At 39.7% G+C, this 16345-nt stretch overlaps 1 protein-coding gene across 6 annotated transcripts in view; it reads left to right on the plus strand.

Moving 5' to 3' along the window:
* The first annotated feature begins 3425 nt into the window (after window positions 1-3425).
* acaca (acetyl-CoA carboxylase alpha) overlaps window positions 3426-16345 on the plus strand; it is a 38978-nt gene continuing 26058 nt past the window's right edge. For all 6 annotated transcript variants that reach the window (XM_056746687.1, XM_056746688.1, XM_056746689.1 and 3 more), the window contains exons 1-27: window positions 3426-3615; window positions 4585-4840; window positions 5847-5979; window positions 6045-6183; window positions 6400-6509; window positions 6742-6823; window positions 6916-7014; window positions 7091-7197; window positions 7304-7414; window positions 7558-7767; window positions 7850-8020; window positions 9899-10060; window positions 10343-10506; window positions 10691-10841; window positions 11036-11139; window positions 11266-11493; window positions 11795-11945; window positions 12274-12408; window positions 12509-12655; window positions 12839-13027; window positions 13326-13426; window positions 13506-13594; window positions 14097-14221; window positions 14513-14626; window positions 15274-15387; window positions 15656-15745; window positions 15963-16081. In XM_056746687.1, coding sequence (XP_056602665.1) covers window positions 4614-4840; window positions 5847-5979; window positions 6045-6183; window positions 6400-6509; window positions 6742-6823; window positions 6916-7014; window positions 7091-7197; window positions 7304-7414; window positions 7558-7767; window positions 7850-8020; window positions 9899-10060; window positions 10343-10506; window positions 10691-10841; window positions 11036-11139; window positions 11266-11493; window positions 11795-11945; window positions 12274-12408; window positions 12509-12655; window positions 12839-13027; window positions 13326-13426; window positions 13506-13594; window positions 14097-14221; window positions 14513-14626; window positions 15274-15387; window positions 15656-15745; window positions 15963-16081 — 3572 coding nt within the window. In that variant the 5' untranslated portion in view covers window positions 3426-3615; window positions 4585-4613. The remainder of the gene's footprint in view (window positions 3616-4584; window positions 4841-5846; window positions 5980-6044; window positions 6184-6399; window positions 6510-6741; window positions 6824-6915; window positions 7015-7090; window positions 7198-7303; window positions 7415-7557; window positions 7768-7849; window positions 8021-9898; window positions 10061-10342; window positions 10507-10690; window positions 10842-11035; window positions 11140-11265; window positions 11494-11794; window positions 11946-12273; window positions 12409-12508; window positions 12656-12838; window positions 13028-13325; window positions 13427-13505; window positions 13595-14096; window positions 14222-14512; window positions 14627-15273; window positions 15388-15655; window positions 15746-15962; window positions 16082-16345) is intronic.

A 16345-nucleotide genomic window follows, 5' to 3' on the forward strand; every position in this document is an offset into this window, starting at 1 on the left:
TGTTGATGTGTTCACACTATGTGACACTACGTAAATGATCTGTAACAGGAGGTGACACACTACATAAGCTGTGAACGATTCTGTCACCCAGCAACTCAATCCAGTGACCAAACCACGTTGTGTAAAGAAAAAACGCAAGTGGAATGGAAAATGACACGAAAAACATGCAACACTGGAATTGTTTATGTGAAAATCACAAAGACTCTTCTGGCTACTTCCTTGTACAGTATGTGTTTTACCATGGGTAAGGCACCTTACTCCCGTTTGCTCCCCGCTGCAGTGATAGCTGCCCACTGCTCCGGGTGTATGTGTGTTCACGACTTGCAGTGCGTGTGTTCACTAATTAACGGATGGGTTAAATGCAAAGATAAAATTTTACAGGGAGGGTGTGGCCTAGTGGTTAGAAAGTTGGACTCTTAGCCGAAAGATCACTGGTTTGATTCTCAGGGCCAGCAGGTAACGACTGACGTGTCCTCAAGGCCGGACTTACCATTGGGCCTGGGGTCCTGCCCTCCAGGGGGACCCGGGTGCTCTTGTTCACTTGATTTGTTTAGTTTTAAGCCAGTCATTTTCTTTGTTCAGTGGCCTAGCACGATTCAATAGCACTTCCTTATGTTAGGAATAATGTCATTTAATTGGCTAAACTTTCCGTCAGTCATGTTGGCATTTCCGGATTGGTTACTTGTGGATTCTATCCCACAAGTTTACCGCAGCTGAAACTTGTCTGCAATAAGACTCTGCTGACAAGTGCTGTCGCAGCGCCGTACTAAAAAGAAAACAAAAAACTGAGAAACAACAACTCGAAAGAACTGCATGTAAAATGGCCATAATGATTCTTTACACCTATGGCACCACACCCTGGTCTTTAGTCAGAGAATCCAGAGCATTTTTCACGGAGTCTCTCGTTTTTCACACACATCTCCCGCCACCCTCCCGTTTTGTTATCTCTCCCATGAGACTCCCTTATTTGAGTTATTTCTCCTTTGAAACTCTCGAAACGACGGGCCTTAGTTAAATTAGGTTAATTAAGTCAAAAAACATACTTTACCAACCAATCGTATTTATATATTTTAAGATATGTCAGTTCAAGATATTTTTTATCTGGACACCTCACAAACATTTAAGTTAGTCTGGGACTAGGCGTTAGCCTTGTCTGGGAAATGTCCTCCATGGGTTTTAGATGTGAATTCACACAAGATATTCTCAATTCACTTTTGTGTGGCAAATATTAAGGACTGGCTACAAATTAATGTATTAAAATAAAGATAAAGCTAAATGAGTAATTAAATTACAAGTTGTTACATCTTAGGTACTTCTTCTTGCGCCAATAAACAACCTGATAACAGCCTTATTACTAATAAGCTCAAAAGTACAGTAGAGGAAGAAAAAATTTACACGTAAGACTTTCAAATTCCGATAGCTTGTTGGCTAGGTCTCCATCGGTTTAGCAACCCGTTGCCTCTTGTATCTCGTGCCCCCGAGTGTAAGCCCATCAGATACAGTATTGATTCATGTTTAGCCACGTGTCCGATCTCTCTCTCTCTTTTCCACTTAGTTTTTTTGCTGGCTCTGCCATGGTGATGGTTTGGAGACTTGCCTTGAACTAGATTATTTCGTCTAATTGTAAGCTGTCTGCTAACTTTACCCAGGCTACGAGTAAAACGTCTTATGTCGTAAAGTAGGGGCTTGTGTAACATCCCGCACACCAAAGTTCCAAGTGGGATTTCAGCCGGTAGAGGGCTGCTAAGGTAGCTGAGGCAGTAAAAAACGTCCAGTTAAGAGTTCTCCTACCACTTAAATAATTTTAGAGAGATCATTTTAAGGTAAAAAACTACCTAGTGTTGCTTTAAGAAAAAGAATACCTTCATAGATTTTAATTCTGTGAATTTCAAAATCTACATTGGCCTTTAACTGTTGAAATATTTTAAAACGCTATTGTAAAAAGTTATGAGGTTACAATATTAGTTAATGCATTAGACATCATGAACTACCATTGAACAACACTTAATTTCAGCATTTACAAAACACATTTGTATAAAAAGCTGTAACTGTTAACATTAGTTAATGCACCATGAACTAAGACGAAAAGTTGTATTTACATCCCAGTGTTAATTATACAGTATGCGCGATTTAAGTACATTTGCCAATTCTAGTCGAAGGATGGGTGCTTTAAAAATGTTTAAAAAATAATAATTATGTGAAGTCAGACTCAAATGCATCTGTTAGATTACACATAGTATTTACCTTCTGAATAACTTATAATATTAAGTACAATTAGAATTATATTTCACACTAACACATTGCAAATTGTATGATCTGTTTATGTAAAAACAGGGTTTTTTCATTTAACTTAAAGTTGTATCAAATGTTATTTCACAATTATATCATCACTGATTAATACTATCATATTAATTTTACTTTAAGAGTAACTTACTAAATCACATTTCTTTGCCAATAATTGTGAAATACTGTGAATACATTTTGCAATGTACACTGTCTGTTTTCCAATAAAATGATTTACCCAATATCTGGATCAGGCTTCCATGTCTAGAGTACAAGTCTGGCAAAAGAGGTCAAGGTTGGTACTTCTGATATACCATAATCAGATCAGCCTAACATCAGACATTTGTTCTAAAGTGCAACTCTGGCTATCAACTGCATGTAGAGTCCCAGTAAAGCAAGAATTACATTAGATTTTATAAAAATCTCTAACATGAGATCACATTTACACCCCTAGCTCTACAAATCTTGGGTTATAGTCTTGATCTGTTTCTGAAAATATCACATGGATGATCAAAACTCCCTTTAACTAACAGAGAATATGTATTATTGTAACACATATAGGCACAAGCTTAGACCTTGGAGCAGAACCTCAACCTGTTCTAGCCTTTTAATTGCGCATCATATTCCATCCTTTTTCTTGCATTATACCAGATATTGCTAATCGTTTTACTGAGGTGTTCTGGACAGTCAAGTCCATCTTATCTGGAATTCTCCCTGACATTGAGTGTTTGCCTACCATCTAAATACCTACCCAGAACACCTCCGTAACTGATGAGCACTTTTCAAGCAACGCGACAGCAACATACATAGCAACAATGCATTTTCCAATATTAACATTTCTCTTCAAAACTGTAGCCTACAATTTACCTTTATACTTAAAGTCTATTATTTCTGAATTTCCAAACACTAAAACCTCGTTGTTCCTTTAACGTCACATAGCAGAATCGCCAACCTTGCTGTTTATTTTAAAAAGACGACTGAGGAAATACGTGCGTCAAATAAACAGTCGAATCATTGGCCACACCTTTAGCGATATTTGCAAGATAGATCCCGCCCATACCTAGAGCGCGCATTCTGATTGGTCAACCCGGGCAGCGCGAGCGCTTGCATCGTTGAGGTCAAAGGACGACGTCCAGTAGTAACCCCCTTCGCATCACACCACCGTGATGGTGCTGTCAAAGAGGTTGGAACTGCGGCCAGAGTACCAGTGTTATATAGCCTATTAGTCATCACAGGAGGGAAGATGTTCTTGAATTAAGAGGAAATTCATTCAACAGATATTTAAACGTCTGGTTATACGCATCAGAATTGCTTACAGACTCTTTTCGCACGGTAAGTTTGTAAAGCTCAGTACAGATACAACTGCCTGAATACGTTGATGCCGGCTAACGTAATGTTAACTGTTTGCACATGTTGGGAAACATCCATAAATGAAGCTCCATGAATCTGATGTTTTAGGTATAGTGGCACATTGAGGTAGCTTGTTTGCTACAGCCTTCTCTCAAGTCGCGACGTGCTGTCCAAATGTTTTCGAGAATACTAAGTCTGATTATTATTCAAGTACCCAGCGATTCACGGTCGAAAGAATACGTCGCAATTAAACTGCGTTAGATAATCGATTAAAATAAACTTTGCATTCATGGTGGAGTGGAGGGTCTAAAATGTATGCGGATACCCTTAACACACTCGTCAATCAGGTCTGTCCAGTTGGAGAAGGTGTGCGGTTGTATTTTCCTCATGTCTCAGACATGCAGGTAAGTTGGTAAATCAAGGCATAATAATCGAATCGGTTCCGATGGCCGATGGTGAGTGGATCCCACTCACTTTGTCAGTGTGAACTTCTGTCTATTACCACCAATGCAATCGAATGGTGGCATGTACCACCTGAATTCTAGCATGCTGGTCCTAATAAATATATATAATATAAAATATGATGCGATAAGGCTGCCTATCTCTATTTAATATTTACCACAGCACTGTATTTTTCTTTTTATTCTCTACTTTATTCTCTTTTACTACAAACATGGTTACTATAGTGGAACCATACTTCATTTCTGTTACCTGGTTTGGTTAAAAACACTAGTTATTGTATTGTCACGCTTACCATAGTAGATTCCATTAGTAGTATTACTGGAATAAATACTTCCAGTAGTAGTATTAATTCAGTATTCCAAATGACAGCATTAGTCTATAGTACGAATAACACGCATAATGTATTTTTAAGAATGTTTAGAACTGATTTATATATTGTCTTATTTATAAAACTTGAATGTGAACTGATTTCTTTGTATACTTCTATAGTGCTTGCAGCCTGCCAGCGTCACCTACCCATGGCAGAGCAGGACTCAGCGGAGAGTAAACCCCCAGCTGTAGCTGGGCTGCACTCTCATTTCATAGTGGGCTCCGTGTCTGAGGATAACTCTGAGGATGAGACTGCAGGAAAACTCGATCTGCAGATGGAGGACAGTCAGCGATCTCTTTCGCCCTCCTCTGTTAGTTCAGACAGCACTTACGAGATGGGCTTCGACAGCCTGGATGGTCCCTTGCACAATTTGAGGTCAGTGATCCTTTGTGCGCTGGTTTTCAGTTATTGTGACATTGCCTTGTATCATGCAGTAGTGCTATCTCTGGTACTAGAGAATAGGGGAGTGACTTTTTAATTAATTTTTACAAATTATTTATTTTTTCTATTGAACACAAAAAAGACATTAGGCCGGATGTTCTTGCTGCATTCAGTCTACATCTACTTTAATTTTCCATTCACCTCTTGTATTCCACTGTGCACAGTTGAGTAGTGTTGCTTGTCTAAGTGATTCAGTCTTTTACCTATTTGTGGATGAGTGAATCTGAAGCCTCTTTCTGTAAATTGCCAGCGTCAACATCAGGGTTCATCTTGGTTCATTGCTGTACTGTGTAAAACTCTGGACAGAGCGCCTCTGTGCTTGAACTCACAACTCCTGTTTCACTGCCGGTATTTGGCAGCTTTTTCTTTTTCTGTACCCAGCATGGTCTCACACAGACATGTCACAACTGGGTGTGCATGCGCGTGGAACCGCTTTAAGGAGAGGTTGGAGTTTAACTGAATTCTAGATTCTGGAATTGACGGTTTGGTGACATTCCCATGCAGGGGTAGTCCAGAAAAAGGAGGGCCTCTGTTTTTGTGTTTATCTTAGATTATTTACAACCTATCCTTACACTTAAAATGTGCCTGTCCGCAAGTGTTGCTAAGAGACTATTTTTACCTATACTTTTTTGTAGCTTTATCATAGCCCAATTTTCAACACTTTACTTTTACATTTAAACTTTCTAAGCTTTCACATTTTTTTCCATAGAACACAGAGTCATATGCACGTTTTGACAGGAGGGAATAAATGATGACTGATTTTCCCTTAAGTAAAATATGTTTCACTATCATTAATGTCACAGTATGTTTAAATGCATACAGACAATCAATTGGTTATTGTTAGTGGCTGATCACCAGCTCTTAACTGCTCTACTAGTGTTTTGTATTCTCTGGTTTCTCAGGCAGCATCGTGTATTGTGATGTATGTGTGTTTTTCAAGGCCTAGTATGTCAGGACTTCATCTTGTGAAGCAAGGCAGGGATCGCAGGCGCATCGACCTGCATCGAGACTTTACCGTGGCTTCCCCCGCCGAGTTTGTCACCCGCTTTGGTGGCAACAAAGTAATCGAGAAGGTAAGGTCATTGACTGCTGTCTCTTATACTTCTGTGGTAGCAGCCATTCAATATGTTTGTCATAGGTTCTCATCGCCAACAATGGGATTGCTGCAGTCAAGTGCATGCGCTCTATCAGGCGCTGGGCTTATGAAATGTTTCGCAATGAGCGGGCCATCCGCTTTGTAGTCATGGTGACCCCGGAGGACCTCAAGGCCAATGCAGGTGAGTTAAACTAGAGCTTAACTGTTAAACTGATCGAGTTAAAAAAAAAAACTCCTCCCAGTCGGGCTTTATCATATTCCAGAAAAGCCACGCTGGGAAGGCAAATGTATTTAAAATGTAAACATGATCTTTCAATATGGCAGACGATTGGAACTTTGATTACAAGACTATTTTTACTCATTTAATCAAATTTTGTAACAATATCAATGTCCACAGAGTACATCAAGATGGCTGATCACTATGTACCAGTGCCAGGAGGGACAAACAACAACAACTATGCTAATGTGGAACTCATCTTGGACATAGCTAAACGGATTCCTGTTCAGGTAATTCCATGTGATCTGGACCCGGTATGTCCTTGCAACCATCAAAAACAACCAAACCAACAGTGAAGCAATGCCGTTGCACCCAGAACAGACATTTTTAGAAAGAATTTTAAGCCTTAAACTTTTACAAATTTATTTGTGATAGACATGAAAAACATAGTGATGAACATAGAATGACAAATATATTACATTTGTTCCTTTTCTCATTCACATTTCACCTCACTTTCTGCAGGCGGTGTGGGCTGGTTGGGGCCATGCCTCTGAGAACCCCAAACTCCCTGAATTACTACACAAGAATGGCATTGCCTTCATGGGTAAGACTGAGAAATTAAAAAGGGCCCATCAGCATCATTGATAATATTATGCACGTCCCGTTATTTGATTGGTGGTTTGTGACATTTATTAGGTCCTCCTAGTCAGGCCATGTGGTCTCTTGGGGACAAGATTGCCTCTTCTATTGTGGCCCAGACGGCTGGCATCCCGACGCTACCCTGGAGTGGAACAGGTTTGTCAGTCCCTCTGTCAGTCCTGTCCTTTCTACTGTGGGTTTGAAGTTTGACTGTGGTGGTTTGTTTGTACAGGACTGACTGTTGAGTGGACAGAGAATGACCAGAGGAATAAAATCGTCAATGTTCCTCCTGAGCTGTATGAGCAGGGATGTATACAGGATGTGGAGGCTGGAATGAAGGTACGCGGTCCATATAACGCAAACATGTGGTCCTGATTCAGACCTGTCAGTGACAGGGCAATACCAAATGCTCAATGTGTTTTTAATGGTTTGATTTGATTCACAGGCAGCTGAGCAGGTGGGATACCCGGTCATGATAAAGGCATCTGAGGGCGGAGGAGGAAAAGGTATCCGGAAGGTCAACAGTGGGGAAGACTTCCCCAATCTATTTAGACAGGTAAGAGGTCATCCTCAATCATAATCCAGCACAACCACATTTCACTTACCTATTGGGGAATCTTGGTGTAGTTTGCTGTAGAACAAATAGTGTTTAATTTCAAAAGCTCATACTCTTTTTCTGTCCGTTTTAATTTCACATAGGTTCAAGCAGAGGTTCCAGGTTCTCCCATCTTCGTGATGCGTTTGGCCAAACATGCTCGCCACCTGGAAGTGCAGATCTTGGCTGATCAGTACGGCAACGCCATCTCTCTGTTCGGCCGTGACTGCTCTGTTCAGCGTAGACACCAGAAGATCATCGAGGAAGCTCCTGCGACTATCGCCACCTCTGATGTCTTTGAGACTATGGAGATGGTATTGGATAGTTATGAGTGCTTGTGAATATTCAACAGAAGACCAACGTTAAAATGCATTTGTTTGTGTACGTCTGTTCCAGTGTGCCGTAAAACTGGCTAAGATGGTGGGCTATGTTAGTGCTGGTACAGTAGAATATCTCTACAGTCAGGATGGCAGCTTTTACTTCCTGGAGCTCAATCCTCGTCTACAAGTGGAACATCCCTGTACCGAGATGGTTGCTGATGTCAATCTGCCTGCCGCCCAGTTGCAGGTCTGTGTGTGAACTTGTGCATTTAGAGAATTGTTTGGAGTTAAATACAACTAAGCTCTATGTCCTTAGATTATCTTGGAGAGCGATTTCAGCTTTTTTCTCATTTTGAGAAAATACAAGAGATTAACATTGGTCCACTTACATATTCGCTTTACTGTACTCTCGTGGGTGTTTTTACAAAATGATAGATAAATCAAAGTTATTTTGTAACATTATGTTGATGTTGCATAAATTGGATTAAACATGGAATATCTTTCTTTAATAGCTGTCCTGTGGATGTAATGTGGCTTAATGTAACTGGCACAATGCAGGTCCGTGCTCCCACTATAACAAGTGCATCTTTATATAGTCACGTGACTGCCGTCCTTGCTATATAGGTCATTTGGCTGAGGCCAGTGTGCCAAGAGCTGGTGGGAGGGGACAGAATCTTTTACATAACTCACAAAGACTGCTGCAGATGAGTGAAGAAAGCAGATAGAGAGAGAAGGTAGACCGTGGGAGTTGCTCAGCAAATGCAGAATTAAAGTGGATGTGAAAAGGACACATATAGCAAAGATAGCAGTCATGTGACTATTTTATTTTTCTTGACATGCAAACAAGTTCCGATCTAAATACAGTTGAATAAGTATGATTTGGAGCGGCACATAACTCTCAATAAATGGTGAAAGCTGAAAATGCATATCACAGTGAAAACCAAGACATGAGGTCAAAATAACTAGAGTTCTGAGACAGGATTGTATCAAGACACAGATCTGGGGAAGATTTCTGAAAGAGCATCTGCTGTATTGAAGGTTCACAGAAGAATGTAGACTCCAATAATCCTTAATGAAAAAGGTTTGGAACCACCAGATCTCTCACTTCAGTTGACCTCCGGTCCAAACTGAGCCATCGATGGAGAAGAGTCTTGGTTAAAGCAATGACCAAGAAGCTGATGATCACTCCTGTTGAGCTCCATGATCATATATGGAGATGGTAGAAACTTGCAGAAGGACAAACATCCCTGCAACATTCCACCAATCTGCGCTTTATTACTGTGTGCCCAGACTTAAGCTTTTGCTCACTGAAGATGAAATATGCAAAAACATACCTTTCAACAAATCTTTCAAACTGTCAAAACAAGATTCTCTGGTCTGATGAATCTCAGTTTCATGCATCATGTCTGGAGAAAACCAGGCACTTCTCACAGCTGAACAATACCGTCTCAACTGTAAAGTGTGGTTGAAACATCATCATGATGTGAGGGTGTTTTTCAGCTGCAGGGACTGGGTCATTTGTCAGAGTAGAAGAAAAGCTCAACGGCACAAATTACAGAGATAATGATCATGAAAACCCATCCCAGAACATTAAGAACCTTGGATAGGGCGGAAGGTTCATTCTCCAACATGACAATGATCCTAAGCACACAGCTAAAACAATGCTAGAGTGGGATTATGGAAACTCTGTCAATGTCCCTGAGTGGCCCAGCTAGTGCTTGGGTTTGAACCCAACTGAACATCTCTGCATAAACCTGAAAATGTCAGTCTACTGATGATCTCCATCCAACCTGACAGAGTTTGAGAGGATCTGAGGAGAAGATTGGCAGAAAATGGCTAAATACAGATGTGGAAAGCTTGTCAAATCATAGCCAATACGATTTGAGACTGTTAAGGTTCTTTAACCAACTACTGAGTTAAGGGTATGAATAGTTATGCCATGTATATTATTTTAAATAAAAAAATAAATGTTTAAGTCACAAATAATTTTTTTGTTTTGACATTTTGCAAGGCAAGTGTACACGGCAATACCATGGCACACGGACTCTACAACCAAACGATTTACTTTATTGTTAAGGAATGATTGCAAATGAAATTAAAGCTGTTTATGTCATCTGTCTGTCAGATCGCAATGGGCATCCCACTTCTCCGTATCAAAGACATAAGAGTCATGTATGGGATGCAGCCATGGGGAGACTCTCCTATTGACTTCGAGGGACTCTCTACCACCCCCTCTCCACGTGGACACGTCATTGCAGCTCGCATTACTAGCGAGAACCCAGATGAGGTGTGTATAAATCCAAATTGTACTGTATGCGAATAGAGATTACACAAGGCCTGGGTAGTCAGAAATAAGAAAATGATCATGAATTAAGTATATTATGATGATAGTGTTTGTGGAATTGGAAAAAATATATGTAGTGATGCAAATGAAAAAAGATGTGAAATACTTTAGTGCGTTACACTTTATTAAGTATAAAAATGTTGAAAAAAACAGTTTGACATGTCATGTTGAATGATGTAATTGATTATATTTACAACTAATAAGATGCTTATTTGTGTTGGTTAGGGTTTTAAGCCCAGCTCGGGTACCGTTCAAGAGCTCAATTTCCGCAGTAATAAGAACGTATGGGGTTATTTTAGCGTGGCGGCTGCTGGAGGCCTCCATGAATTTGCTGACTCTCAGTTTGGTCACTGCTTCTCCTGGGGAGAGAACCGTGAGGAAGCCATCTCGTAAGTACTTCCTGATTTATAGATTCAGTTTTTGACATATTAATACTTTTAAAAGTAAAACAACCTGGAGCTTAGTCTGCAGTCCAAAATGTTCTACAGTGCACAACCCTAAGGCAGCAACAAACCACACATTTTAAGATAAAATGTTCTATTCACCTTAACAACAATATCCGCTTTATCATAGAAACATGGTGGTGGCCCTCAAGGAGCTGTCCATCAGAGGAGACTTCAGGACTACAGTGGAGTATCTGATAAAGCTTCTGGAAACGGAGAGCTTTCAACACAACACCATCGATACCGGTTGGCTTGACCGGCTCATATCAGAGAAGATGCAGGTACAGTCATATGCCTCATAACACCCGCTTCATTTTACATCACAACATGTCTCAGTCAAACATTGATCTATAGTTGCAGGACATCTTGTCATCCTATCCTAATGTTACTATTTGGTGCATCATTTAGTGAAGTCAGTAGTAGCCGTCCTTCATAAACAGGTTTCTTATTTTAAAAAACATGTAATTGTTTGCAGGCCGAGCGTCCTGACACTATGTTAGGAGTAGTCAGTGGAGCTCTGCATGTGGCTGATGTTAACCTCAGGAATAGTGTGTCCAACTTCCTGCATTCACTGGAGAGGTATGAAAATCAAAGTGGCCATCTACTTTACTTTTTAAAAGGGACTTTCAAAAGTTGAATGAATTCTTGAAGTGACTGCTTGTGTAAACGGTGGCTTGCATATGTTCCTTTCCTGGGTTTTTGCAGAGGTCAGGTTTTACCTGCACACACCCTGTTGAACACGGTGGATGTGGAGCTGATATATGAGGGGACCAAATATGTCTTGAAGGTGACGAGACAGTCCCCCAACTCTTATGTGGTCATCATGAACGTCTCTTCAGCTGAGGTGGACGTTCATCGGCTGAGTGACGGGGGTCTGCTGCTCTCATATGATGGCAGCAGCTATACCACATACATGAAGGAGGAGGTGGACGGGTAAATACGGCACAAATGTGGAAGAACGTAGAAATGATGTAGTCATTGTCTCAATTCAAAAAATAGACCTTTAGCCAATATGCTTCTGTCATAAATAATACAAGTGATAAATTATTTACAAATATATTTTATACTTTGAAAAGCTTGTTTGTTTTATATTGTATTCTCCTTGTTCCGTTATATCATGGTATATGAGAAAATTAAATATTTGTATTGTTTAAAAGTGGCTGTCAATGAGGTTAACAGGCAGTTTTTGTGGTCACCATGTTCTGGTTCATTTAAGCATACTGGTTCTTTTTAGGTATCGCATCATTATCGGTAACAAGACATGCGTGTTTGAGAAGGAGAACGACCCATCGCTCCTCCGCTCTCCATCTGCTGGGAAACTCATCCAGTACAATGTGGAGGATGGCGGACACTTGTTTGCTGGACACTGTTATGCAGAGATAGAGGTGTGTTAGAAAGAACATAATCTCAGCCCCAGACTTCAAACCGCAGGTCGTTCAACTTGTCTGTACACAGCTAGCACACATAAAAAAAATATTTGAGAGAGCAGTTTTACATCCATTCTAAATCATGAACATCTTGCAGATGTCTTCTAGATGTCAATATGACATCTGACAGTAGACGTCTTCGAGACGTATCGCAGATGAGGAAATATATGTTGCAGATGTCAATGCAGACATCAAATAGACATCTGCCAGATGGAGTGTGCTATGTGGATAGAGACCACAGAGACTGGTGTGCATGCGTGAATTTCTTGTTTTGTTTGTGATGAAGGTGATGAAGATGGTGATGACCCTTACGGCCTCAGAGTCTGGATGTATTCACTATGTGAAGCGAGCAGGCGCAGTGCTTGAGCCTGGCTGTATCATCGGGAAATTACAGCTGGACGACCCAAGCAGAGTACAGCAGGTACACGCATCTATTACTGATCCTGTTATGAGTGGTTTACATGTGATGCATAGTAAGGTTAAGTGGTCTAGTGATTAAAGTAAGAATTTATGTTTTTAAGGCAGAGCTGTATACAGGAATGTTACCCACCGTTCAGTCTGTGGCTTTAAGAGGAGAGAAGCTTCACCGAGTCTTTCATATCACTCTGGATCATCTGGTGCACATTATGAATGGCTACTGTCTTCCAGAACCTTTCTTCAGTGCCAGGGTGAGGGAACACTGTTTGCGTAATTTAAAGTGATGTCTTCCTTCACTTTCTGTCTCAGAAAAAAGATATGTCATTTTTGTGCAACAAACATCGTATTTATTTGATTGTTTTATAAATATTGCCCTAAATTTGCTCTTTGTGTGAATAGACAATAAGGTTGTGTGTTTGTCTATGTGTTTTTAGCTGAAGGAATGGGTGGAGCGTTTGATGAAGACTCTGAGGGACCCATCTTTGCCCCTGCTAGAGCTTCAGGACATCATGACAAGCGTGTCAGGCCGAATCCCTCCTGCTGTAGAAAAGTCCATTAAGAAAGAAATGGCTCAGTATGCCAGTAACATTACATCTGTCCTCTGCCAGTTTCCCAGCCAGCAGGTGCTACTTTTGGCCTTTTAAAGCTCTGAAACTGTATTTTTTTTGAAAATCTTAGTGACTTTGAGTTAGCTCAACAAACTATTAACACCAAACACAATTGGATTCAGTTTTGCCCATACCCATTTTGTGTGGCATGTAGAGTTTTAGCCTGTAGTGGCCGTTTCAAATCGCTTATTTGCAAGCTTCCATGACAGAAAGATTTCTGCCTATATATACGATAAACTGCAATATAGCTCAATATGTTTTATAACCGAGTGTATCGCTGTTGTTCATAAATGCGCTTCAATTTTCTTATAAGATCGCCAATATCCTGGACAGTCATGCTGCCACACTAAACAGGAAGTCAGAACGAGAGGTCTTCTTCATGAACACACAGAGCATTGTACAGCTGGTTCAGAAGTTAGTCATTCATTCGGACATTATAAACACACATATACTCAGAAACATCCCTAGTAATACACAGTGCATTTGTTACCAGGTACCGCAGTGGCATCAGGGGTCATATGAAGGCAGTAGTGATGGACCTTCTCAGGCAGTACTTAAGAGTGGAAGTTCAGTTTCAACATGGTAAGAATTCTGCCATAAGGTATAAAATTCTGATATCTGAAGATCACTTTTTAGGTGACCACTTGGTGGCAGTATAACATTTTGGTGGATTTGGGTGTATTGATTCTTACAATGGAAAAAAAATTAAAAAGATCATACAGTTTGCGGATTATTCATTTATTTATATATATATATATATTTTTTTTTTTTTATTGCAATTAACCCACGGGATACAAGCATTTGACATTTTGTGTTCATTTCTCACCCTTCTATGCCATTTGGTGCTGCACACCAGGAAATTAATCTGATGTCCAGTTTATAGATAAAATGTGGCATCTGATCATGTATTTTAAATGCATAAAGAATGTATTTGAAGTATTTCCTTTGAATAGTCAAGATTTACAACAGCATGTTGTAGTGGGTCTGTTTTTCTCAGCTATATTGATTATATCTTACACAATTGCATATATATGCAAAATAATAATTAATTGTATCATTCATTTGTGCGTTTGCGGTAATTTAGGACACTATGACAAGTGTGTGTTTGCCCTACGAGAGGAAAACAAAGGAGACATGACCAATGTGCTCAACTACATCTTCTCTCACGCGCAAGTTACAAAGAAGAATTGTCTGGTAACCATGTTGATTGTGAGTCACTCTTTCAATTACACTGGTTAATGATATTTCATTTATTGTGAATGTTTGGTATGGTTTTGAAAGGCTGTAATATAAACTAACCCTTACGAAAATTAACCATGGTTTATTTTGTGGTAAAAGTGTAGTAAACATGTTTTTTTGGTGCATTGATTACTTGGGGCAAAACCAGGTAGTAAAACTATTGTCAATTTTCATAAAAGTAAGACCGTTGTCTAATGCCCCAAAAAAGAAAATATTTTTTCAGTTTGTCATATGAGTCAATGGTTCATCGTCTCTTTGTAGGATCAGCTGTGCGGCCGTGACCCCACCCTGACGGATGAACTCATGGCCATTCTTACAGAGCTCACGCAGCTGAGCAAGACCACTAATGCCAAAGTGGCCCTGCGTGCACGCCAGGTTAGATCCCCTCACTTATACACAGACTAGGTCAGAGGGTCAGAAGCACTGTTTTAAAATCTACTAAGCTCCCCACTTAGGTAACACTTGAATGCCTTATAAGCACCAGTTGGATCTTTTTAACAGTTATGCCTTTGGTTATGATGTTGTCTTATAAGGTAGTTACTAGGGATGTAACCATATTGAAATCTCACTGTACAATAATACCTCGGTATAACGTCCACAGTGCGATATGTATTTGACTATATAGCGTGACAAATGATAACTTAGAAACGTGCCATAAGTATCCCCTTTTCTTTATCCTCTAATCATAACTGTTTCTTAGATGTATGAGTTATAGGATGCGATGCGTCAAATGACTTAAAAATCCCTTTTATAAATTAAAATAATTGCACCAGATGGTTACCTTGCCAAAAAGGTAACGTTTATTATTATAACATTCTCTATGTTAGGCCCAGAAGACCTATCGTTTCATACAGTCACGTAACTACGATAATATTTAGACAATTTTGCTATTGGGATAACACAAAATCGATAATATTGTTAGATAATGAAGCAGCTCACTAAGGTGAGGTTAAGATTTTTTAACAGTTTTCACAAAGTACTTTGTTTAAAGACACAGGAATCTAAACTTTAAATTCTCACAGGTTCTTATTGCTTCTCACCTTCCTTCGTACGAGTTGCGACACAATCAAGTGGAATCAATCTTCCTGTCAGCCATCGACATGTATGGACATCAGTTCTGCATTGAGAACCTACAGGTAGGACTTGTCTATGTGCTTTTAAGTAACAGGACTTGTGATTAAATGTAGTTAAAAGAATTATATTCAAATTGTAATATGATTTTATTCAATTATTCTCCAAAATGACTCTCTGAGTTTGGATTTGAGGAAAAAAAAAGACTTTCATAGGCTTTGGCCTTTTTGCTTTATTTTGAATATTGTATGTTTTAAGTATTTCTTTTTAATTCCAGTTAGTGCTGGTTTTTATTGTAAAATAGTAATAACTTGAAATGTTGCTTTTCTCTAGAAATTGATCCTTTCAGAGACGTCCATCTTTGATGTGCTGCCAAATTTCTTTTACCACAGTAATCAGGTGGTACGAATGGCTGCCCTTGAGGTAAGACTGTAGCTTTGCCATTTCGTTGCCTTGGAATGTTTTTTCTAGAAAACAAAAATGTTTTATCTACAAAGTTAGAATGGAATTCCAAAACTAAACAACTCAATACAGCTCCGAATGCTGATAGAACCTTTTGATTCCAAGGCGACAATATGTTTTATATGGAGTTCTTCAGGACATTTTTCACTTTTTCCCTCATGTGATTCTTTCTCCCCAGGTGTATGTTCGTAGAGCTTACATTGCTTATGAACTGAACAGCGTCCAGCACCGTCAGCTAAAAGACAACACCTGTATCGTTGAGTTCCAGTTTATGCTGCCCACATCCCATCCGAACAGGTACTTAAGGATGTACTATAACCCTGCCTCCCTCACCTCTCCATCACCCCTTTTTGGGACTGTGGAGGAGCATGTTAAAATAGTGAAAGGGGTTATTTATTGCATTTGTATCAAGTATCAATCAGCATAAGGATAGACGAAGTGCAACACAGATTCTCCTCCATGGGTACCACAATTCTCATTCATCCTCTTCTAAAAGCGGTTACCTGTGCACAGTCTTTTCCGATGGTTTAGTCTCTGCTTTAATGAGGTTTGTATGCAAGT

This window comes from Triplophysa dalaica, chromosome 4, assembly GCF_015846415.1.
Source record: "Triplophysa dalaica isolate WHDGS20190420 chromosome 4, ASM1584641v1, whole genome shotgun sequence".
NCBI classification, from domain to species: domain Eukaryota; kingdom Metazoa; phylum Chordata; class Actinopteri; order Cypriniformes; family Nemacheilidae; genus Triplophysa; species Triplophysa dalaica.